The 25175-nt window shown below is 37.2% G+C and overlaps 1 protein-coding gene and 1 long non-coding RNA gene across 2 annotated transcripts; both read left to right on the top strand.

Moving 5' to 3' along the window:
* Window positions 1-389: 389 nt before the first annotated feature.
* LOC108679788 lies at window positions 390-15584 on the top strand. Its single transcript, XM_018168513.2, has 10 exons — window positions 390-814; window positions 1315-1558; window positions 1922-2086; window positions 2755-2882; window positions 3527-3689; window positions 4233-4368; window positions 5001-5222; window positions 5708-6349; window positions 14310-14500; window positions 15495-15584. Exons 1-10 carry the CDS (start codon window positions 390-392, stop codon window positions 15582-15584), a joined length of 2406 nt encoding a protein of 801 aa, XP_018024002.2.
* Window positions 15585-22458: 6874 nt separating this feature from the next.
* Window positions 22459-24625, top strand: LOC108679791. Its single transcript, XR_001931396.2, has 3 exons — window positions 22459-22644; window positions 23908-23988; window positions 24494-24625. It is a non-coding gene; the product is annotated as an uncharacterized LOC108679791 (long non-coding RNA).
* The last annotated feature ends 550 nt before the right edge of the window (window positions 24626-25175 follow it).

Raw genomic sequence — 25175 nt, 5'->3', positions numbered from 1 at the left:
GGGGTTATTTTTTGGGTATTTGTTATTTATATTCGTTTGCTCTATTGCGATTGACTATTGTTATCTTTAATATAGTGACGACTGCCCGTAACAATCATTAAAGATAGGGAAAAAATATTCATTTTAAGGGAATGTTTGCTCTGATGTATGGCAGGAAAGAAAATTGATATAAACAACGACAGGAGAATGAACGGATGAAATCACGATCAGCTGCGATCAGTATTTTGACCTATAGAAAGAATTATACAAATTTGTGGCCACGTGATGGAACTTGGCTCATTCATTATTGAAATGGTGCTTAAAATTTGAATTATAAAAATGTTGTTTTTTGTCAGGGGATGTTTACTACAACCTCGCGTTTATATAAACTGTTGGACTCATTGAAAATAATGTTAGATATTTATTTTTCCCAGATCCCATTCCCAGTCCGGCCGACACGCCTCAAAGACGAAACTTGTAGCAGGAGCAACAGCTGCAGCAGCAGCAGCAGCTCCGCAGCATCTCCTGTACAGCAGCCTTCATGCCCTCACTTTTATGAGCCGCACTCGGGGCTCGCCACGCTCTCGAACCTTCCCCCTCTTGCCCTCACTGAACCGCTAAAGAAACGTCCTCCTGCGGTGCTCGTGACTGACAATTTAAAGAAACGACGACTTGAGCCTATCCAAGACCTGAGGAATTTAACCAGGCCTATACCGCAAGCCCTGGGTAGTTTACCGAGGCCTATCCCTCTGGACCTACGGGGTTCCAGCGGCCGGGCGGCTGTCCCGGAGAGCAGCGTTTGGAAACGGACCCAAAATTCAGACAAGCCTAACGAGTGAGACTAAAAATTTTTGGCTGTTTTTTTTTTACTTGAGAGGAAAATAAGATGGCTTTGCTTTTCTGTTCTTTTTGTTAAGAGGCCAATTCGTTGATTTTCTGAACTTTTGGTTCAGTCGAACCGCGGTGAACGTCTCGCATCCGGTCTTCCTCGATCGATACCTATATACCTGGAAACGATTTCCATAAATTGCAATGTTAATTGTTTTAATTTGCTTTTTGTTTACCTTCAAAACGCCTGAAATCCTATCAGATGCAGGAATATTCATGTACGTATCAAGTTAGGTTGAGCTTGCAAAGAATTTAAGATATTAGACGAAAGTTGTAGGGATATTGTAAAAATTACGTTAAAAGGCTAGCTATGAGTTGACCGTACTAGAGTATCGGTAATGCTATCTAATTCTAAAATTGAAACCCATGTATCTTTTTTAACATAAAAATCTGATTGTGTATTACCCGAGTTAGTTTCATCTCGACCATCATAATCCTTTTACCCAGACCGACACCTGCGATGAACCAGCTTTCGGAACGCCTCGTGTCGAGCATCATGGACGAGGTGAATGCTCAAGTGCCTGTGGCATCAACCGGCACCTATGCTGCACATCACACGGACGCCCCCACCAGCGCCACCGCCTCCCCAGGTCCACGGCAGGCGTCGCGGGTTGACAACTGTGCTGCCAAGAGCGTCCATGAAGCATCCATCGCCTGCACGCCCAAGCGCGTGCGAGACGCCCGCACTAATGTGAGATTTTTGTATGAAATAACTCGTGTGTAACTGATTGTTTGTTACGAACAAATACCTTAAAACGTGCTACCATTATACTTTTCTAAGTAAAATTACCATCATCATAATTTTTCATCATAATCTTCATCATAAAATGACCATCATCATAATTTTTCAACGTCAAATTATCATCATCATTATTTTTCATCATAATCTTCATCCTAAAATGACCATCATTATAATTTTTCATCATAAAATGACCATCATCATCATAATTTGTCATCATAAAATATACCATAATCATGATTTTTCATTATAATATTTAATATAAAATGACCATCATCGTAATTTGTCATAATAAAATATGTCATAATTGTACAGAAGGAAGACGGCTCAGTGTACGCCAGAGAGCAGACGTGCGTGCAGCTGGCGCTGGTGCAGGGGGCGGCCCTACGCAGCGTCTCTTGCTTGCTGCACGCGCCGGACTTCGCAGAGACCATCCTCGTGCCTCGTGTCCGACAGGGCTCGGCAGACTCTAGCGCTAAGGTGCTATATAACGTGGCTATAAAAAACGTTTATTGCGTGGTTTATAACGTATATTATAACAGCAAATGCAGTTAATAATAACAGCGAATGCCGTTAATAATAACAGCGAATGCCGTTAATAATAACAGCTAATGCCGTTAATAATAACAGGTAATGTCATTATCGATAACAGCAAATGCCGTTATCAATAACGGTAAATCCCGTTTTTAGTAACAGTCAATCCCGTTTTTAATAACGGTCAATGCCGTTTTTAATAACTGTCAATTCCGTTTTCAATAATAATTTAATAATTCCAGTTCTGTTTTTAATAACGTTCGATGCAGTTTTAAATAAAGGCCTCGCGTGCCTATCTCCTTTGTTTCTCTTTAAGATTTTTATCTGAACGTTGTACATTAGAAATTATTGGTTACATTAACTTTGTCGCTGAATTTTCTAATTTATTTGTCTGGTCAACAGATTTGATAATTGCTTTGTTAATCAAAAAGATATGCTGCAGATGATAGTATGAGGCAGTAATTATTTATTACAGGATGATTGTAATGAGGCAGTAATTGCTCTGTTAATGAGGCAGTAATTATTTATTCCAGGATGATTGTAATGAGGCAGTAATTTCTCTGTTAATGAGGCAGTAATTATTTATTCAGGATGATTGTAATCTTTTATTCCAGGATGATTGTAATGAGAAGAAAGACGACTCGGAGGGCCAGGCAATCGTCGGTGAGAGCGTCAGAGCCGCCGTCAGGGAGCTCGTGAAGGACCTCGCCTTCGCCGCCACCGTCGCTAGCCCTTACGAGAAGTGCGGCTCCTGTGTGATGGAGGCTCCTGTGTGATGGAGGCTCCTGTGTGATGGAGGCTCCTGTGTGATGGAGGCTCCTGTGTGATGGAAGCTCCTGTATGATGAAGGCTCTTCAATGATGAATGATTCTTGGTCCTGAATGATGAATGACTGATTAGTGCACATGTCAGGTTAAGAGCTTAACTCCTTTGCGAGAGCAACTGAAATATGTAACGTCAAATTATCAATACTTGGGCTATAATTACGATTGAATTATCAATTTTAATCTACTTTACAAATGCTAAACTTCGAATCATTCTTCTTTTCTCAGAGTATGTTCGACAGTCAACTCAAAATCTCGAATATTTAACAACTGACTAAATATACATGACGCGAATAAACTTCGATCGTCATGATGAACTGTAGATTTTGTTTATTCAATTATTCGTGCTGTACACTACCTTATTTCTTTGGTAGACCCGTTGACGTGCTGTTTTTATTCAATTATTTATGCTTTACCCTAGCTATTTTTTTCCGTAGACCGGTTGACATGCTGTGGGTACAGCGTTGCCACAGCCTATGTGCTTTACACTAGCTAATTTCTTTGGTAGACCGCTTGAGGTGCTATTTTTATTCAATTATTCACAGGCTTATTTATCCCGTAGACCGGTTGAGATGCTGTGGGTACAGCGTTGCCACAGCCTACTGCACAGCACCAGCGTACAGGCAGCAGCAGAAGAGTCGTGCAGCATCAGTGAGGCACAGCACAGCGTGCTGGTCCTAGCGTCTGCTGAGGGCCTCGTGACACCAGCACCTGGTGCTGCTTCGGTCGCCCCGTGAAAATAAACGGTTTCTCCGTTATTATCAGATGTTTTACGGTTTTCTAGTGTAAAATTAGAATAAAAACGGCGACGCGATGTTTCTTTTCACGTTCCGACCGGTCACTGAAACGCCGGTAATACCGTTAACGGTAATTTTTCTAACAGTGCAAAATAATGCAATAGAATATATATAATGCAACGTGACATTTAATATATTTATACTGTATATACCATTCCTTATATAATAATTGATTTACGTATATGGCAATATATGTTATAATGTGTAATGTGCACACCGTGGCAATATAATATATATAATGTATATACATTTCGATATATAAAGAGTAATTTACAAATATAACGAAATAGAATATACATAATTCTCGGTGGCAATACGTACATGTTGAAATTAATATACCAGACTTGATGACCTCGAAAACTGAAGCTACTTCTCTCAAACTGAAAGCAGTTAATGTTTTTTTCTTTCCGATGTTTTTTTATTAAATTGAACATTGAATTTGCAATCAAAAATTTCACTCGTTGTGTGCAGAAGGAGAGCTGCGAGAGACCAAAGTCTCTGCTGCTCGACGCTGCTGGGGAGGACCCTCGCAGCAGATCGCACAGCTCCTCTCCCAGGCCTCCTGCCCACCGCCCCACCCACCCGCTGCTTCACTCCGCCTCTGAGGGTGAATATGCTTAATATACATCAATAGCGATTTATGATTGATTTGCCTAAATACTTAAACCAATCTTCTGCTCCACTTGTGAGGATACATAATTTTTACAGTTAATTTCCTATTAGAATATTTTGATGCGAATTTTTGAAGTTTTTTTTTTGCGAGACACCTTCTTCTGAGAGTCTAGTAACCTTCTCTGCTATGATGCTACTAATTAAATAGATTCGACTAGATATATAATATCATATAATACATTTAACTGACCAAATGAGTGTCCAGGATATATGGATGGACATTGGTCCATTGTGGCCTGGGACTGCTACGTCTGAAACAAATACTAATGATACCACTAAGGATATCGCACATAGACCAAATATCATATACTACATTCAACAGACCAAATTAGTGTCCACGAATTGATGCTATCTATCGCTCATAGACCAAATATCATGTACATAACAGACCAAAATCCAAATTAGTGTCCACGAATTGATGATATCTATCGCTCATAGACCAAATATTATCAGGGACCTCATCTTCTAAATTGCTCATAGAGCAAATATCATATATTATATTTAACAGACTAAATTAATGGTCGGGATCTTTATGCTATATATCTCTCATAGACGAAATATCATCAGGGACCTCATCTTCCATGGCCCCGGGGATGTCACCAGCTTCTTCATCTCTGCTGCTCTCGGCCAGCGAGGCGCCCCTGGACACGCTGCGCAACCTGACGTACCGCCGCTTCCTGAGACGCCTCGGTGCTGCCCAGGCTGCCGGCATAATTGATCCTGAACACGACGATTATTCCTTCCTTTTGAGTGATGCTGTGTCGTCTGCCGGTGCTTACCGCGACACAGGTGAGTCATATGGACCCATCTTCCTCCTGAGTGTCGCCTGCTNTATAGCCTGGAGTCAGTTGATGGGATGTTATTGTATGACATTCACCCGCTCACGAATTTCGAGATTTTCATGGATGGCCATTTTTAATTGCAATTTCAAATCCATCATTATTCACTACTTTTTCTTACAACTTATCTGCCTCTTGATGTGATGCTGAACATGTGAAATTGCCAAATGATTCCTAAAAAATATTAATATTATTATTGTTAATATCTAACTTATATGTATCCACATAGGCCGTTAAATTTATTTCATTGTTCTAATACATTATAATTAGATAAATTAAAATATCAGGGCTGATATTTAATTATTTCATGCAGGTCACCGCACAAGCTTATTTATCCATGAAGGCAGTTAAATTTACTTTAAATTTACTTTAGTCTTCTAATAAATTATAATTAAATAAAATAAAATATTAGGACTAATATCATATTATATGCAGGCCACCGCACGAGCTACGACAGCGCTGTTGTCCTCGCATCATCGTCTACTCCCTTGACTTCGTCCAACTCTGCGCCAGCCGCCGCCAACGCCAGCGTCAGCTCTTCCCTCGCCACCACCGTCAGCAGCGCCCCTCAACACAACTCTACTAGTGGCAGAGGGCTAACCACTAGTATGAGAGGGCATTCCACTATTGGAAGAGGTCGAACCACTCGTGGAGCAGGGTGTACCTTCGGTGAGCTGACAATAGCTCTCGCCTCATGTGAAGAAGGCCGCGATACCACTAGTGGTGAAGGCCGATTCACTAGTGGAGGAGACCTTGCCACTGGTAGTGGAGGCCAGGGCACTTGTGGAGGAAGCCACGACACTAGTGGAGGCCACGGCACTTGTGGAGGAAGCCACGGCACTAGTGTAGGCCAGGTCACTTGTGGAAGCCATGGCACTAGTGGAAGCCAGGCCACTTGTGGAGGAAGTCATGGCACTAGTGGAGGCCAGGGCACTTGTGGAGGAAGTCACGGCACTAGTGGAGGGCAGGCAGCTAGTGGAGGTGGTGGTTCATTGACAGTTCAGTCGAGCCTGTTGCCGCTGCTGTTCGAGATGGGGTTCAGCCTTCGCCACATCCAGGCCGCTTTTGCTGCTAATAGTGAGATTTGAATAATAAATTAATTATAATGTTCATTAACGGCAAATTAAAGACGTACAAATAATAAAATTAATTTGAATGTTCATTAGCGGCAAATTAAAGACGAACGAATAATAAAATTAATTTTAATGTTCATTAGCGGCAAATTAGAGACGTACAAATAATAAAATTAATTTTAATGTTCATTAGCGGCAAAATCTCTAGAGATGTACTTAACAAAATTTGCAAATTTATGCATTTATATTTGCACGAATAATCATTTAAGTAAACATAGACTAACGAGTTAAGTTTTTGCCACTGAGTTGTGTGATTATTACTCTATGAGATATGTTGGCCTTTAAGTTTTTCATGAAGCTTTAAGTTAAGATATTAAGTTTTTAATAAGTTTTTAATAAAACTTAAGATATTAAGTTTTTCATGAAGCTATCTAGAATTAAATTATGGCACAATCTATGATTGCTTGGCTATCATTTAGTAACGATAGTCGATAATTCATTAACTCGATGCTCTTTAAAATTTTAGTAACATTCACTGAAATACCTACTTCATAATACCATTTCTTGGAAAAATTCAACAATGAAAATGATTTAAAAAGTGTTGATTTGTTGAAAATTTATTGAAAATACACTATTTGTTTTTGCAAGAACTATTCATAAATCAAATCAAGAATAATGAAACCAAGGAATCAAGGGCTCAAAAATGGGCCCTGGGTCAGGCCTGGTCCATCAAGTGGCGTCCGCACCAAAGAAACAAGACGGCGGTGGTCTTACTTGTGAGTAGCAGTGGGGTAGACTCAACTGGCACGTTAGGACAGCTCTGACATGAGTTGCTGGACAGGACTTAAAGAGGCATCCACGCTGGCCTCTAGTGTCAGCTCGAGTTGCTCAAGAGCAGCCCAAGACTCGACTGCAATGTGGCTCAGTGAGCCCAAAGCTTGCCTGTCACTCGTCCAGAACTGGCATTAAATTAGCTCAGAACTTGCCGGAATGCGCTCCAAATTGGCCCAGAATTTGCCCCACATTGGCCGCTCTGCAAAAGTGCAGGAACAAGAACACATAAAACCTATCCAACAATAACACTTGGAAGTTGAAGCACATAAGTACACTAGGAACACATAAGAACAAATTGATCTACCTAATGCAAAACTGTAAAACAACTTTAAGGGATGATTGATTATATGTACAAATATTTACTGATAACATTCAATAATTAAAATTTAGGACTGAGATGCGTGGCAAGAGTATTCCCTTTACTCACCTATTTAAAGAGCCAAGAATAGCATTATCAGCAGTTCAGCAACAGGTCAGTCTTGATATCAGCATAGCCAGAAAGCAGGTTCATTTAATGCAGCAGGTTATTCAGCAAAAGGCACTAGGTCAGAAAAGCAAATCTGCCTTGGTCAATAACAACCCATGAAGAAGATGACTTGGCACAAAAATTACTTTAACTGGCTTTAGTATTCCACTGGTCTGAATCAATCTAACATTCAAACACTGGGGACAAAAAGAGAGAATTAATTGAAAACACTTAATAAATAATTCATTTGCCTAAATGCAGCCCCTAACAATGAGAACTTTGTTGATAATCATTACTGATTATGAAAAAATTTGAATAATCCTCCCAGATTATGAGAAATTGAGCACTCATTGAGTGGATATTCACACCTAACATCAAAAACACAAATCCGGAACCTTTTGTAGACTACGGTGCTTGACGCACAAAACAATTGAGGCAAAGAAAATACTTCAAATTCAAACTAAATCAACGATAATCCCGTGAAAATAACTTCCTCTAAACTGAACCTCTCTGTAAAATAATTTAAACGCGTTCGAATAATTGTGTTAATTTCTGTATAATTTGAACTGAATTAATGATTATGTAGATAAATTCCTATTGAAATACCAAGTTCGTTGCTTGTGAAGGTCGCTAATTTCTCTATAATTTAAACTGAATTAATGATTGTATATTAGATAAATTCCTATTAAAATATAAATTTCATTGTATGTGAAGGCCGCAGCAGCCTGGAGCAGCGGGAGCGGGAGCAGGGGCGCCCCTACCACATGAGTCGGGGCGACGCCCTACGCCACAACCTGCGCCTCCGTCAGGCGATGCTTGATGGTCGTGACGCTGCTGCCGTCGCTGCTGCCCTCGGTGCTCAGGGTCAGGTGGGTTGTGTACATACTATAGACGAGAGGTGCTTACTAAATATGTACGAGAGGTGCTTACGAAATATATACGAGAGTTGCTTACAAAAATATGTTTCAAAACGTTGACTACGATTGCTTCATCTTGTACTATTATTTCATTTTTTGTACTGTTTTTAAATAAGGTTGCCAGACGGTCATTTTTTCGGGACAAATTCCGTGATTTAGTTTTTCTCAATTGCGTTGGCCGGCAAAAATTTATGATAGGGGTACTTCCTAATTAAATTTCAAATACTGCAAAAAGAAAATAAATGGAATTTTTATAGCGGAACCTACAAATAAACTAGTATATTTTGAGTTATCGGCCTTTTTGTGGCCTTTTTTGTTCACGGATTTGGCCGATTTTAGGCAACCTGAATTATGTACCTCTACGTCCTGGAGAAATACATTTCGTGGTACACATATGTACCACTTCGTAGTCAACGTGTTAAAGAGAAGGTTCTTGATTAATATTATACGTAGTAACCTAATGTTGTGTCAGGTACTGAAAAGTATATTTCCTAGAGAAGGTTCTTGAGTGATATTTTTACGTACTAACCTAACGTTGTGTCTAGTATAGAAAAATATATTTTGAAGCGAAGGTTCTAAATTGATATTTTTACGTAGTAACCTGATGTGTCCAGTATTGAAAAATATATTTTCTGATAAGGTTCTTGATCGATATTTTCAGTTATTAGCCTAATTGCGTGTTCGGTATTGAAAAATATATTTTCAAGAGAAGTTTCTTGCCAGATATTTTCATTTATTAGTCCTAGTTTATATCCTGTGCTTAAAATATATTTAAAAAAGAAAAATCTTGCTCACAATTTTCATTTATTTATATGATGGTTTGTAAAACTAATGCTTCCTCTAATTTGTGTTACTTTAGTAATGCTGAACGAATACGTTAAATTTCGTATATTGAATCAACATCATTACACGAAATAAGGAGCTTGTCCTGTTTTAATACTGACATTATTCCCCGGAATGTAAATTTTCCTTCGATGGACAAAGTTTATAATGATAATTCTACCTGGAACGTAACGTTCACTAGGTCTAAACGGCACATAAGGCTATTCCTACCTGGAACGTAACATTTTCTTGTTATAGACGTCATATAATGCTATTCCTACCCAGAACCTAACATTTCCTTGTTATAGACGTCATATAATGCTATTCCTACCCAGAACCCAACATTTCCTTGTTATAGACGTCATATAATGCTATTCCTACCCAGAACCTAACATTTCCTTGTTATAGACGTCATATAATGCTATTCCTACCCAGAACCTAACATTTCCTTGTTATAGACGGCACATAATGCTATTCCTACCCAGAACGTAACATTTCCTTGTTAGAGACGGCACATAATGCTATTCCTACCCGGAACGTAACATTTCCTTGTTAGAGACGGCACATAATGCTATTCCTACCCACCATATCCCTAGCTGGACATGGAAACAGGCTCAGACGCAGACCAGCCTGGGGGAGAGGAGGCGCTCGAGCGATGCTACAGAGCCTTGAGAGAGCTCGTCGAAGTCAGTTATATTATTTTATATTTTACATTATTTGATATTTTACATTATTTGATGTTTTACATTATTTGTTGTTCTACATTATTTTATGTTGTCCATTATTTTATATTCTCCGTTATTTGATGTTTTCAATTATTTGATATTTTACATTATTTTATATTTTACATTATTTTATATTCTCCGTTATTTGATGTTTTCAATTGTTTGATATTTTACATTATTTGATATTCTGCATTTTTTGATATTTTACATTAAAATTATTCCTCAATTTAAGAGTACGAGAGCTATGTAAATATAGTGAAGATTTGTAAATTATGCTGGGTATACTAATACGGCCTATACGAGGCTTATGCCGACTGTGCTTTTAAATAATGATTGTTTTATATAAAGCATTATATGCAATGTTTTTGTGAATAGGAACGCAAGTGTGTAGAATAATTTAGTAAAATCTACGGACGGTAATTCAAATGCATGGATGCTATCAAAAAAAATGCGCTTGAGTCTTTTTTGGGTTATCATTTCTGTGATCTTTGAAGTTTATTTCAATGGAATGTGCTCTTCATATTTGTAATATAACGAATGTGATTGTAGTGTTTGTAGTGAAATCACGAATTGTAGTGATTTCACTACCTTTTGACGCAATTGCGGTTGATTTTCTTATTTCAATGAACTCGGTAAAATTTTCTTGCGTTTTATGTTTTATTATATTTTTTCTATTCTCGTTTTCTTTTATTCAGACGACCAATATTCCTCGTTTTCTTAAAGCTTAAACTATGCCAGGACGTTAATCTCTTTTAAAGATTAAAATTTTTAAAACCATTCTGTACCTATTCTATTTTATGTGCTATTTACTTCCATTAAAATTTGCTATTTGCCATGCATTATCCCGATCTCCAACGAAATTTTGAAAAGCGTCTAGTTGAACGACGAGGATACTTATAGTACTTGAATAATTATGAATCGAAACAGGAAGTAAAATAGTGAAGAATGCCTTGTTTATCACTATTGCAGTTCAACGGTGAACGTAGCATGAGAGGAACGTTGCAATTTTGAAAAGCGTCTGGTTAAAACACAAAGATATTATTTATAGTAATCACATGATTATGAATCGATACTGCAATTAAAACAATGAAGAATGCCTCGTTTATCACTATTGCCGAATGATTATGAATCGATACTGCTATTAAAATAATGAAGAATGACTCGTTTATCACTATTGCAGTTCAACGGTGAACGCAGCATGCGAGGAACGTCTCGATGGTCTCGTAGCCACTTGGGTCTCCTGACAGGCGTAGGCAGGGGCGGCACTGCAGGAGACAGCAGCGCTGGCGTCAGGATCGATGTTTCTGACGAAGGATCTGTGGGGGACATGACGCTCTGTGATATCTGCCAGCACCTTATCGGGGACAGGAGATACCATTACACTTCTGCGCACCCTGGCTGCGCGCGGTCCTTGCCAGGGGCCGCGTGTGGGACTGTGCAGGGTTAGTTGTTAATGCGGTCCTTGCTGTGGTACAGTGCAGGGTTAGTTGTTATTTTCAGCTGAACAACCGCAGGCAATTAAACAGATAATACAATAAAAAACGTTTCATTCCTCGTTAAAAAATGTTGCTTGGCATCGCAATTATTTGCATTTATAAACTAAGATTTTTAAGCACATAAACTACCTACGTACAAAAATGCCCATATTGAAAACTAAGATTCCCAAAGTAAGGCAGCCATTTATTGTGAAAACTGCAGCTTCTGACATAAGTTAATTATTCTGTTAGGAGGTTTTTATCTCGTCAACGCCAGCATTCACAGAAATCAACGATGATCAGAACAGTTTTGGTTTCGATACTCGCTGTTTAGAGGTGTATTCTGTATTACAGATGTATGTGTTACAGGTGTATGTACAGATGTAACAGTACAGGTGTATTCTGTATTACAGATGTATGTGTTACAGGTGGTGAGTCATATGGACCCATCTTCCTCCTGAGTGTCGTCTGCTGGTGCTTACCGCGACACAGGTGAGTCACGTCGACCCATCTTCCTCCTGAGTGTCGTCTGCTGGTGCTTACCGCGACACAGGTGAGTCATATGGACCCATCTTCCTCTTGAGTGTCGTCTGCTGGTGCTTGCCGCGACACAGGTGAGTCACATCGACCCATCTTCCTCCTGCGTGTCGTCTGCTGGTGCTTACCGCGACACAGGTGAGTCACGTCGACCCATCTTCCTCCTGAGTGACCTGTGTCGTCTGCTGGGGCTTGCCGCGACACAGGTGAGTCACGTCGACCCATCTTCCTCTTGAGTGTCGTCTGCTGGTGCTTACCGCGACACAGGTGAGTCACGTTGACCCATCTTCGTCCTGAGTGACACTGTGTCGTCTGCTGGTGCTTACCGCGACACAGGTGAGTCACGTCGACCCACTCACCCTTGCTGTGTCAGGCCCTGATAAAGCAACATGATGTATAGCGACATGATATACCTCTAGCAACATGATGTATAGCGACATGATATACCTCTAGCAACATGATATATGGCAACATCATATATAGCAACATGATGTATATAGCAACGTGATACTATATAGCAACATGATATATAACAACAGTATGGTAAATAAATCGTGTTTTCCGAGCAAGGGTCTCGGATAAGCGTGATATTATTATTACTCTGAGGGTGAATATGCTTAATATCCATCAATAGTGTCTTCTAAATCGCTGAAAGACCAAATATCCATCTAGTGTGTTTATTTAAGTGTGTTTATTTAATATACTTATTTACGCGGTAAGAAGTAGTATCTTACCGCGTAACACACTAAATAAACACGTTATTTAGTGTGTTTATTTAATCTACATCTACTTCTAGTAAAGACCATTAAAAATGGCCATCTGTGATGGCCATTTTTAATTGCAATTTCAAATCCATCATTATTCACTACTATTTTGGATATTTGATCTTTGGATATTTGATCTTTGGATATTTGATCTTTGGATATTTGATCTTGTTATAGCCTGGAGTCAGTTGATGGGATGTTATTGTATGACATTCACCCGCTCACGAATTTCGAGATTTTCATGGATGGCCATTTTTAATTGCAATTTCAAATCCATCATTATTCACTACTTTTTCTTACAACTTATCTGCCTCTTGATGTGATGCTGAACATGTGAAATTGCCAAATGATTCCTAAAAAATATTAATATTATTATTGTTAATATCTAACTTATATGTATCCACATAGGCCGTTAAATTTATTTCATTGTTCTAATACATTATAATTAGATAAATTAAAATATCAGGGCTGATATTTAATTATTTCATGCAGGTCACCGCACAAGCTTATTTATCCATGAAGGCAGTTAAATTTACTTTAAATTTACTTTAGTCTTCTAATAAATTATAATTAAATAAAATAAAATATTAGGACTAATATCATATTATATGCAGGCCACCGCACGAGCTACGACCTGTCTCTTATACACATCTAGATGTGTATAAGAGACAGCATTTATATTTGCACGAATAATCATTTAAGTAAACATAGACTAACGAGTTAAGTTTTTGCCACTGAGTTGTGTGATTATTACTCTATGAGATATGTTGGCCTTTAAGTTTTTCATGAAGCTTTAAGTTAAGATATTAAGTTTTTAATAAGTTTTTAATAAAACTTAAGATATTAAGTTTTTCATGAAGCTATCTAGAATTAAATTATGGCACAATCTATGATTGCTTGGCTATCATTTAGTAACGATAGTCGATAATTCATTAACTCGATGCTCTTTAAAATTTTAGTAACATTCACTGAAATACCTACTTCATAATACCATTTCTTGGAAAAATTCAACAATGAAAATGATTTAAAAAGTGTTGATTTGTTGAAAATTTATTGAAAATACACTATTTGTTTTTGCAAGAACTATTGTTTTACACTATTTTGAAAAAATATTTAAATTTAATTTTAAATATATTAAATTTATAATTTTATAAATAACTTTAAATTTTTACACTATTACAAATACACTATTTTCTTGGAAAATTGGATCTTTAAATCAATTTATTTGTGGTTATTTATTATAATTTGTGTATATCCAGCAACTTAAATCAATTTGCTTGTTGTTATTCATTATAATTTGTCTTAATCTAGCAATTTAAATCAATTTACATGTGGTTATTCATTGTAATTTTTGTTAATCCAGCAATTTAAATCAATTTACTTGTGCTTATTTATTATAATTTATTATAATTCGTGTTTACCAGCAATAAACAAAGTGGAAGCTACAGGACGACACATGAACCAGCTGGTGACGTGGCTGCTGGAGAACCCCATGCCCTCCCACCCCCACCAGGCCCTCCTGCCCCCCTATCCCCCGCAGGCCCTCCTGCCCCCCACCTGCCCCAGCGAGAGGCGCCGTAGCAACGATGACGCCCTCACTCTCTTCGCCAACCAGGTCATGCTTCGTTAGCTCTTGTATTTCTGCACAAATTATTGTTTTCATGTCCAATTTCATGTTTTTCAACTTGTATCCAACATCTCACAGTCTCAGTGATACTTAACACATGTGACTGTAAGTGTCACGTTATTGCAGGTATCGGACACGTCACGGGACACTTGGGTCGTTAGCTCTTGTATTTCTGCACAAATTATTGTTTTCATGTCCAATTTCATGTTTCCATGTCAATCTTGATGTTTTCATGTTCAAATTCATGTTTTCATGTCCAAATTCACGTTTTCTGCCCAATTTCATGTTTTCATGTCCATCTTGATGTTTTCATGTCTTCCTTCTCAACTTCCTTTTTAGACAATTTCATGTTTTCATGTCAAAATTCATGTTTTCATGTCCAATTTCATGTTTTCATGTCCATCTTTATGTTTTCATGTCTTCCTTCCCAACTTAATTTTAGCCAATTTCATGTTTGATGTCCAATTTCATGTTTTCCTCTCCAACTTCATGCCTTTCTGCCCAACTTCGTTTTAACCAATTTTCATGTTTTCATGTCCAACTTCTATCTGCCCACTTCATGTCTTCTTGTGAAATGCATTTTCTATTTTGTTTTTGTTCTCAAATAAAACGCAAGATTTATTACCCCCCTTTTGTTCAGTTTCCCCTAACCACGCACTTAAAAGTAACATTTGACTCCGGAGTGTCACTCCAATGAATGTATCAAATCTCTGTGATATCTGTAAGTGACACATGTGACTGTTAAGTGTCACTTCATAACTTGTATTACACATCTGACAGTCTCAGTGATACTTGACACATGTGACTATAAAGTGTCACGTTATTGCAGGTATCGGACACCTCACTCTCTCAGTGATACTTGACACATGTGACTGTAAAGTGTCACTTCACAACTTGTATAACACGGTTAGTTGTCATTTTTAACTTATCACTGTCTCAGTGATACTTGACACATGTGACTGTAAGTGTCACGTTATTGCAGGTATCGGACACGTCACGGGACACTTCTGACACGTCGTGGCGACGTCGCGCGTTCGTGAGACGCACGGGCCTGTCTCTTATACACATCTAGATGTGTATAAGAGACAGTTGTAATGTGGCAGTAATTCTTTATTCCAGGATGATTGTAATGTGGCAGTAATTCTTTATTCCAGGATGATTGTAATGTGGCAGTAATTNCACATAATGCTATTCCTACCCAGAACGTAGCATTTCCTTGTTAGAGGCGGCACATAATGCTATTCCTACCCAGAACGTAGCATTTCCTTGTTAGAGGCGGCACATAATGCTATTCCTACCCACCATATCCCTAGCTGGACATGGAGACAGGCAGTGACGCAGACCAGCCTGGGGGAGAGGAGGCGCTCGAGCGATGCTACAGAGCCTTGAGAGAACTCGTCGAAGTCAGTTACATTATTTGTTGTTTTACATTATTTGATGTTTTCCATTAGTTGATGTTTTACATTAGTTGATATTTTACATTATTTGATGTTTTCCATTAGTTGATGTTTTACATTATTTGATGTTTTCCATTAGTTGATATTTTACATTAGTTGATGTTTTACATTATTTGATGTTTTACATTAGTTGATATTTTACATTATTTGATGTTTTCCATTAGTTGATGTTTTACATTATTTGATGTTTTACATTAGTTGATATTTTACATTATTTGATATTTTACATTAGTTGATGTTTTACATTATTTGATGTTTTACATTATTTGATGTTTTACATTATTGATGTTTTTCATTATTTGATGTTTTCCATTATTTGATATTTTCAATTGTTTAATATTTTTCATTATTTTATATTTTAAATAATTTGATGTTTTCCATTATTTGATGTTTTCCATTATTTGATGTTTTACATTATTTGATGTTTTCCATTATTTTATATTTTCAATTAGTTGAAATTTTTAATTACTTGATATTTTCAATTGGAATTATTCCTTAATTTTTGAGTATGAGAGCTATGCAAATATAGTGAAGATACGTAAATTATTCGGGGTATACTAATACGGCATATACGAGGTTTATGCCGACTGCCATTATATGTTTTATATAATTAGAGTTTTATATAAAACATTAAATGCAATCTTTTTGTGAATAGGAAAGCAAGTGTGTAGAATAATTTAGTGAAGTCTGCGGGTGGTAATTTAAATTTATATCTGCTATCAAGGAATGCGGTTGAGTCTTTTTTGTTTTTGGTCTTCATTTATGTTCTTTGAAGTTTATTTCAATGATGTGTGCTCGTCATATTTGTGATAAAACTAATGTAACTCTGTGGTAGTAGTTTTGACAAATTGCTTCTTCATTCTGATTATGTTAAAATTTAAGTGATTACTGCCTTTTGACGCAATTGCGGTCGATTTTCTTATATCAATGAACTAAGTCAAGTTTTATTGCGTTTTTATGTTTTATTAAATTTGTTTATTAGCGTTTAAATAAGTTTTTGCATAATTGATTTCGTTTGACAACCTAATTATCTGATTGAAGTTGACCAATATTTCTTTTCTTCTTAAACTATGCCATGGCGTTAATCTTTTTTAATGAATACATTTTTTTAAAGGATTGTGTACGTATTCTATTTTATGTACTATTTTGTTCCATTTTGATTGATCTTGCAGTTCAATTCAAATATGCCATTTGCTATATACCGAAAACAAAATTTTGAAAAGTGTCTCCAACGAAATTTTGAAAAGCGTTTGGTTAAACCATGAGGATATTTATAGTATTTGAATGATTATGAATCGATGCAGCAATTAAAACAATAAAGAATGCCTCGTTTTTCACTATTGCAGTTCAACGGTGAACGCAGCATGAGAGGAACGTCTCAATTTTGAAAAAACGTTTAGTTAAACCATGAAGATATTTATAGTACCCACATGATTATGAATTGATGCATCAAATAAAACAATGAAGAATGAAATAGTGAAGAATGCCTCGTTTTTCACTATTGCAGTTCAACGGTGAACGCAGCATGAGAGGAACGTCTCGATGGTCTCGTAGCCACTTGGGTCTCCTGACAGGCGTCGGCAGGGGCGGCACTGCAGGAGACAGCAGCGCTGGCGTCAGGATCGATGTTTCTGACGAAGGATCTGTGGGGGACATGACGCTCTGTGATATCTGCCAGCACCTTATCGGGGACAGGAGATACCATTACACTTCTGCGCACCCTGGCTGCGCGCGGTCCTTGCCAGGGGCCGCGTGTGGGACTGTGCAGGGTTAGTTGTTAATGCGGTCCTTGCTGTGGTACAGTGCAGGGTTAGTTGTTATTTTCAGCTGAACAACCGCAGGCAATTAAACAGATAATACAATAAAAAACGTTTCATTCCTCGTTAAAAAATGTTGCTTGGCATCGCAATTATTTGCATTTATAAACTAAGATTTTTAAGCACATAAACTACCTACGTACAAAAATGCCCATATTGAAAACTAAGATTCCCAAAGTAAGGCAGCCATTTATTGTGAAAACTGCAGCTTCTGACATAAGTTAATTATTCTGTTAGGAGGTTTTTATCTCGTCAACGCCAGCATTCACAGAAATCAACGATGATCAGAACAGTTTTGGTTTCGATACTCGCTGTTTAGAGGTGTATTCTGTATTACAGATGTATGTGTTACAGGTGTATGTACAGATGTAACAGTACAGGTGTATTCTGTATTACAGATGTATGTGTTACAGGTTATTACAGATGTATGTTTTACAGGTGTATGTACAGATGTAACAGTACAGGTGTATTCTGTATTACAGGTGTATGTACAGATGTAACAGTACAGGTGTATTCTCTGTAGATGTATGTATTACAGGTGTGTTCTGGAAAATTGTTCTTCCAGAGGAACTTACAACTTTAAATAAATTTAGGCTTAAGTTCCCTACTCGTTGACTGACGTCAGACGATTATGCATTTAGCTTTATTTCTTGATAATATCAGTATTATATTATTGATTGATACTTACGGATAGGGTAAGATTCACAACGATATTCGTTTATCTATTGTTCCGCTTATCACACCTGTGTTATCTTATCTTCTCCACCCACGTCCGCCACCCCACCACCATTACCTCACTACCACCACTACCCCACCACCACACCACCACACCACCACCCCACCACCACCACACCACCACACCACCACACCACCACCACCACCACCACCCCACCGCCACCGTGCAGGCGGGACGTACGTGTTGTGCGCCATGTGTGAACGCTTCCACTCGTCCATGCCCCGCGGCGCCCTCCGCCCTCCTGCTGGAGGCGTCAGCTACGACGACGAGCCTGACGTCAGGTCCTTCTTAGGGGCACCTGCTGACTTCCCGCCCGCCCCTCTGGCTACTATGGAGGGTAAGACTTACTTTTTGTGAATGTTTTCTTTTAATTTTAGATTTCTAAATATTTTATACCTACATTTTTTTGCTTCTATTTTTCAGCTTATTTTTATGATTTTCATTTTCCTGCTTTTTTTATAAATCTAACTATGGTCTTATGAGGCGAATCATTATTAATTGTTCAAATACAAGGTTATACATTTATATACCATTCTTATAATGGGAATACAAATAGGTAATTTCCATATAATAAAACATAATATTATTAGACAACACGATAAATCTTATAATATATATTATTATATACAATAAAATAGTTTTCTTTGACCAGACGACGACTTGTCTCTGTCTGAGGCTGACCTGAAGGAGAGCTGCTCGCTGTTCTCTGGCGCTAGTGGAGGGGACCGCGTCGGGGGCGCCGCCCTCCTGGCAGGGCTGGACCCCAGCTCGCTGCCCCCGCCTATACCCTTCACCCGCAAGGACATGCTGGGTGCCTCTGTCCTGCTCTGCGACCCTGACTTCGGTGAGACTACTTTTTTCTGTTGAAAATGTTATTGAATTGCATGACTGATGTCAGCCAACCATACGTTCAGTTAAACAACTTTTTTTCTGTTTAAAATGTTATTGAATTGCATTACTGACGTCAGCCAACCATACGTTCGGTGAAACAATTTTTTTTTTCTATTAAAGTGTTATTGAATCGCTTGACTGATGTCAGCCAACCATACGTTTGGTTAAACAACTTTTTTTTCTGTGTTAAAAATGTAATTGAATCGCTTGACTGACGTCAGCCAACCATACGTTCAGTTAAACAACTTTTATTCTGTTAAAAATGTAATTGAATTGCATGACTGACGTCAGCCAACCATACGTTCGGTTAGACAACTTGTTTTTTGTGTCAGGAATATAATTGATTCAATTGAATGACTGAAGTAATTGACAGCAGGGTTGGTGATTTATTTTTATTTTTTTTTAAATCAAAAAAATAAAAAAATCAATGATTTTTTTTTATTTTTTCATGATTTTTTTTATTTATTTGATTTTTTTGATTTTTTTCAACTTTTTTGTCTTTTTGAAGTGTTATTTTTTTATGTTGCAATTAGCCTACTAACAATAACAGTATATGGATCATAATGGATGGCTAAAAAGGGCACTTATTGCCTTCAATAATGGCCAACAGGCCAAGGTCTGTCTCTTATACACATCTAGATGTGTATAAGAGACAGATTTATACTAAACCATGAATAACAATACCTCAATATAAATTAAAGACTGCCACTCAATATATTTAAATATATGAAAAAATCAAAAAAATCGAAAAAATAAAAAAATCGTGATTTTTTTATAAAAAAATCCAGTGATTTAATCACATGATTTAATCATTTTGATTTAATCATTGCCAACCCTGATTGACAGCCAATAACTGTATCAGTAAGTATAACCGTACTGTGAGTAGCATCGAGGCAATTGAGGTACTTGCAGTATACCTAAGTGACACTTGTTTTTTGTCATTGTTTGGTACGATAAAGCATTTATTTGCCAATATGAATAGTTCTATCGTTGGGCACGATGAAGTATTTATTTGCCAATATGAATTTCTATGCTATTTGTCATATACTATACTATACTTATTTTAGAATTGTATACTATTTTTCAGTTCTATTCTTTGGTACAATAAATCATTTATTTGTCAATTATAATGGTTCTATTTTTAGGTACGATGAAGCATATCTTATTAATAATTATTGTGTATAATACAGTTTTTTTAGCGAATAACCGTGATTCTTTAGTGTAGTACTACACAGAATTTTATTCCCCACAGATGTGGAGGGCGGAGTGGCCGCCTCTTGTGACCGCGGTGATGAAGGCTTACCTGATCGCAGGGAGCCTCTAGAGGCACACGTACTTGAGACTCCTGACACAAGGATGACGGCTCTCGCCCGCACCACTCAGGTTATTCAAATTATTAGCAAATTTACTGAAATTTATGTAATTAAAATTATGCCACTGATAACGTCAGCGCTAGTGCGCGCTTGGCAGGGTGGAAATGCGCAAAAAGGTAATGAATGAACTCTCAAAATTCGCTTAATTTCACAGAGCGCCAATTTCTGGTCTATAATTGGTGTGTCTAGCTTGGAAAGTCGTCAGTGATTGGCTGACGGAGATACGGACTCGAAAATTGATCGGAAAAGCTAAAATTTAATCATTTATTTTATTCGAGCTTGTCTAATATTTTTGAATGAAACAAGTAACTTAGTTGGACGGAAATTTACTATTTGAACCAGCTTCCCTAAAATTCCACCTTTACCCGTAAGAAGTGTTAATTTCTTTGACTCATCACAATAGTTTTGTATTGCACAAGTAATGTAACCCAAATGGACCTATATTGATTATACAAACCAGCAATTCTAGAATTCCGCCTTTTCTTTCATGGACTGCGCATCTCCATACCTGTCTCTTATACACATCTAGATGTGTATAAGAGACAGGTGNGAAGTAGGAAGTAGTTATCATTCCAAGTAGGCCAAGAAAGGAGGGGTTTTAAGTCAGAGAGGGAGGGTCATAGGTCAAGGTCAGGATTAAATTATTATTCTTAATCTGTGTTTCTATTTTCGGTGGACATGCGAATCAGGTTTTTCATTTGTGTTGATTTATGATGTTGTTAGAGTTTGTTTTTATTTCTTCTCGCTGAGCATGCAAGCTATGTTAGGTTCATTACCGTGATTTATATATAAATAATGTCTGTCGAAGTCTGATATTTACGCACCATTTTAAGATTACTTATTTATAATATTAGGACTAATGACATCGTTCATTTGACATAATGACAAATGAACAGCTGGAAAGTCATGGTATTTCATATCATTCACGAGTTAGCCGATGCTACCCCAGTACAATATTTAAAAAAATTTTCGACTCGAATGCATCATTGACGGTGAAGTATGATTTCAATCCTTCAAGATCGAGTTCACCAGTGTAATCCAATACAAGATATGCAATTATTTATATGTAAATATTTTTATTTTATGATTGTAATCCTTTATGGTTTTAATTCTAGAAGTTCTTTGATGATGAAGCATGATTTTAATCCTTCAGGGTCGAGTTAACCAGTGCTATCCAGTAGCAGACTCGCAATTATTTATAATTATTTTTATTTCACGATTGTAATTCTTTATGGTTTTCATGCTTGAGGTTCTTTGATGATAGAGTATGATTTTATTCCTTCAGGGTCGAGTTAACCAGAGCCATCCAATGAAAAACTTTTAAATATTTATTACTATTTCTAGCGCATTTTCTCATTTAAGTACTGAGTTATATTTTTTTATGATTGTAATCCTTTACGTTTTAAATACTTGAGGTTCCCCTTGAGCTGTACAACGGATGCTGTAAGGAGACCGCCACGCTGCTGACCGTATCGTCCTGTTAATAATTATTTTATTTCACGATTTAATCTTCCATGGTTTACGCCAGCTGATGTGCGTAATGATGGGCGAGGTGCTGAACTTTTATCATTTTTGCAAGCATAGCTCGATGTTTTTTTAACTTTTTGTGAAACCGTTTTTGTGACGATTTTGTGAAATGTACACTGAAACACTACTTACATGTTTCAGCATCTGCTGGCCGCTGCATGGGACAGCGAAGACTCCGATTGTTCAACAAGCAAAGCTTTTGGGAAGTCCAGCGACCCGTTGTCGGGTCTAAGACTGGGCCAAGATTCTCTACTGCAAAGCCCAACACGGGACGACCTGGGACCCTGGGACCTACACCAGAGACCTGGCGACACGCGGGCCCAGGCTACGGGTGAGTGTCGGACAAGAAGCTCTTATAATTATAATAATAATATTTTCTTATTGCATTCATTTTATATTTATAATATAATATTTTCATTAGACTTTCTAATAATTAGAAAGTCTTTCTGTCGGACCTGAAGCTCTTATAATTATAATACTAATATTTTCATTTTATATCTATTTTATATTTACAATATAATATTTTCATTAGACTTTCTAATAATTATTAATAGTATAATAATAATATTTTCTCTTTATATTTATTTTATATTTACAATATAATATTTTCATTAGACTTCCTAATAATTTTAAATAGTATTATAAAAATATTTTCTTTTATTTATTTTATATTTACAATATAATATTTTCATTAGACTTTCTAATAATTATTAATAGTATAATAATAATATTTTATCTTTATATTTATTTTATATTTACAATATAATATTTTCATTAGACTTTCTAATAATTATTAATAGTATAATAATAATATTTTATCTTTATATTTATTTTATATTTACAATATAATATTTTCATTAGACTTTCTAATAATTATTAATAGTATAATAATAATATTTTATTCATATATACATTTTATATTTATAGTATAATATATTCATTAGACCTCCAAGGCCGTTATCATCAAACATGTAGCGGACTATTAATCGTCTGTGATTGGTGTGATTTACTTGAGAAGTCATCAGTGATTGGCTGACAAACTCGTTACTATTTTTAATAGTATGCATGCAGAAGATATTAATTACCTGGTGATATAGCCTTATAATATAATCTTATACACCTATAATAATAATTATAATTAATATTTTTCTAATAATTCACATTATAAGAATTATTTACTGGTACTCAAAAAATCTGCATTTTATCACAACGTCTGTCTATCTTAACCTTAATCCTATAACATATAAATGCTATAACGATAGAGATTTAGGTAGATTTTGCTGGTAACTCCTAAATATTAATGGATCTAAATATTACCTATTACCTAGATCTAACCAGAATATTTCTAGGTAATTTAAAACTCCAGATCTAGATACTTTATGGTTCTAAATCTAAATATTATCGAACATTAAATCCTGGTATTTAAACTCTCTAGATCTAAATGCCTTGATCAGGTAAACTATTAATGACTGATGAATGAATTTTTATTATTAATAGTTTATTATAATGAACTGCTTATGCTTATTATTATTATTATAATTATTATTATGCTTATTATTATGCTTATTATAATGAATGAATTTTTATTCCACAGGGTCTTCATGTAAGACGCTATGCGTGACGAAAGCTCTCGTGTCGCTTCTCGCCGCTAATCCTGCACTTTTTCGACAACCTGGTAAGTTTAATAGTGCCAACGAATTTTTTTTTAACTATTCGCATCCTATTTTTCGTGTTCCTTCAAGTCAACTGTTTGATAAATAAGTTCATGTATAAGTTTGAACCTCAAAAGGGCCCACTCGTTTCCGGTTGTAAATCAAATGAAAATTGTTTGACGATTTTTTCTTCAACAAAAAATCATCAAATCAAAAAATAGTTTTCATAATTGACAATGTCACCTGCTGCACACTCAAAGAAATGAGCAAGAATGTGTCAATATTGCGATGCGATCTTCTTAGTGCGGAACATCCCTAGCTTTACCTAGCCTAGCTTTGTACCTATTGTGAATCACCCTGACAAAGCGTGGCTCATATTAAAGGAATGAATCCTTGCCACTTCCGATCTGTTCTCGTGTGACGTGAGTAAGAAAGTGTGTCACTATTTGAACAATATGACTCATCCATATTCATTTCCGCTTGTGTCGATATTTATGCAATATAACCAACTCATATCCACTGCTGCAGGAGTGGAATGTTCCCCGGGAGGTACAGGCTACAGCTTCGTGTCCCCCGCCCTGCAGCTCTGCAACGCCCTCAGCGCCTGCGCCGTCAGCAGCAACCTCAACGTCTCTGCTCGTACCTGGTCTCTGCGTCATCTGGTGGGTCCTCACTGCAGTCTCTGAGACGATACGCTCATAACTGGTCTCTGCGTCATCTGGTGGGTCCACACTGCTGTCTCTGAGACGATACGCTCATAACTGGTCTCTGCGCCATCTGGTGGGTCCTCACTGCTGTCTCTGAGACGATACGCTCGTACCTGGTCTCTGCTCCTGACTCAGTTTAGTCCTGACTCTGTTTAGTCCTGACTCTGTTTAGTCCTGACTCTGTTTAGTCCTGACTCAGTTAGTCCTGACACAGTTTAGTCCTGACCCACTTTAGTCCTGACTCAGTTTAGTCCCGACTCAGTTTAGTCCTAACTCAGTTTAGTCCTGACCCAGTTTAGTCCTGACTCAGTTTAGTCCTGACTCAGTTAGTCCTGACCCAGTTTAGTCCTGACTCTGTTTAGTCCTGACTCAGTTAGTCCTGACCCAGTTTAGTCCTGACTCAGTTTAGTCCTGACTCAGTTTAGTCCTGACTCAGTTTAGTCCTGACTCAGTTTAGTCCTGACTCAGTTTAGTCCTGACTCAGTTTAGTCCGGCGGAAGAGC

This window comes from Hyalella azteca, unplaced genomic scaffold (genome assembly GCF_000764305.2).
Source record: "Hyalella azteca isolate HAZT.00-mixed unplaced genomic scaffold, Hazt_2.0.2 contig17367, whole genome shotgun sequence".
Taxonomy (NCBI): Eukaryota; Metazoa; Arthropoda; class Malacostraca; order Amphipoda; family Hyalellidae; genus Hyalella; species Hyalella azteca.
The sequence above is the reverse complement of the archived record's forward strand: the minus strand, read 5'-3'. Positions and strand labels throughout refer to the sequence as shown.

Bases quoted from the DNA above. Each gene is read 5' to 3' on its own strand.
- LOC108679788 (XM_018168513.2), top strand. From the start codon at position 390: ATGTTAGATATTTATTTTTCCCAGATCCCATTCCCAGTCCGGCCGACA. The intron at 815-1,314 runs GTGAGACTAAAA...CCTTTTACCCAG, and splicing joins AATTCAGACAAGCCTAACGA to ACCGACACCTGCGATGAACC. The intron at 4,369-5,000 runs GTGAATATGCTT...AAATATCATCAG, and splicing joins GCTTCACTCCGCCTCTGAGG to GGACCTCATCTTCCATGGCC.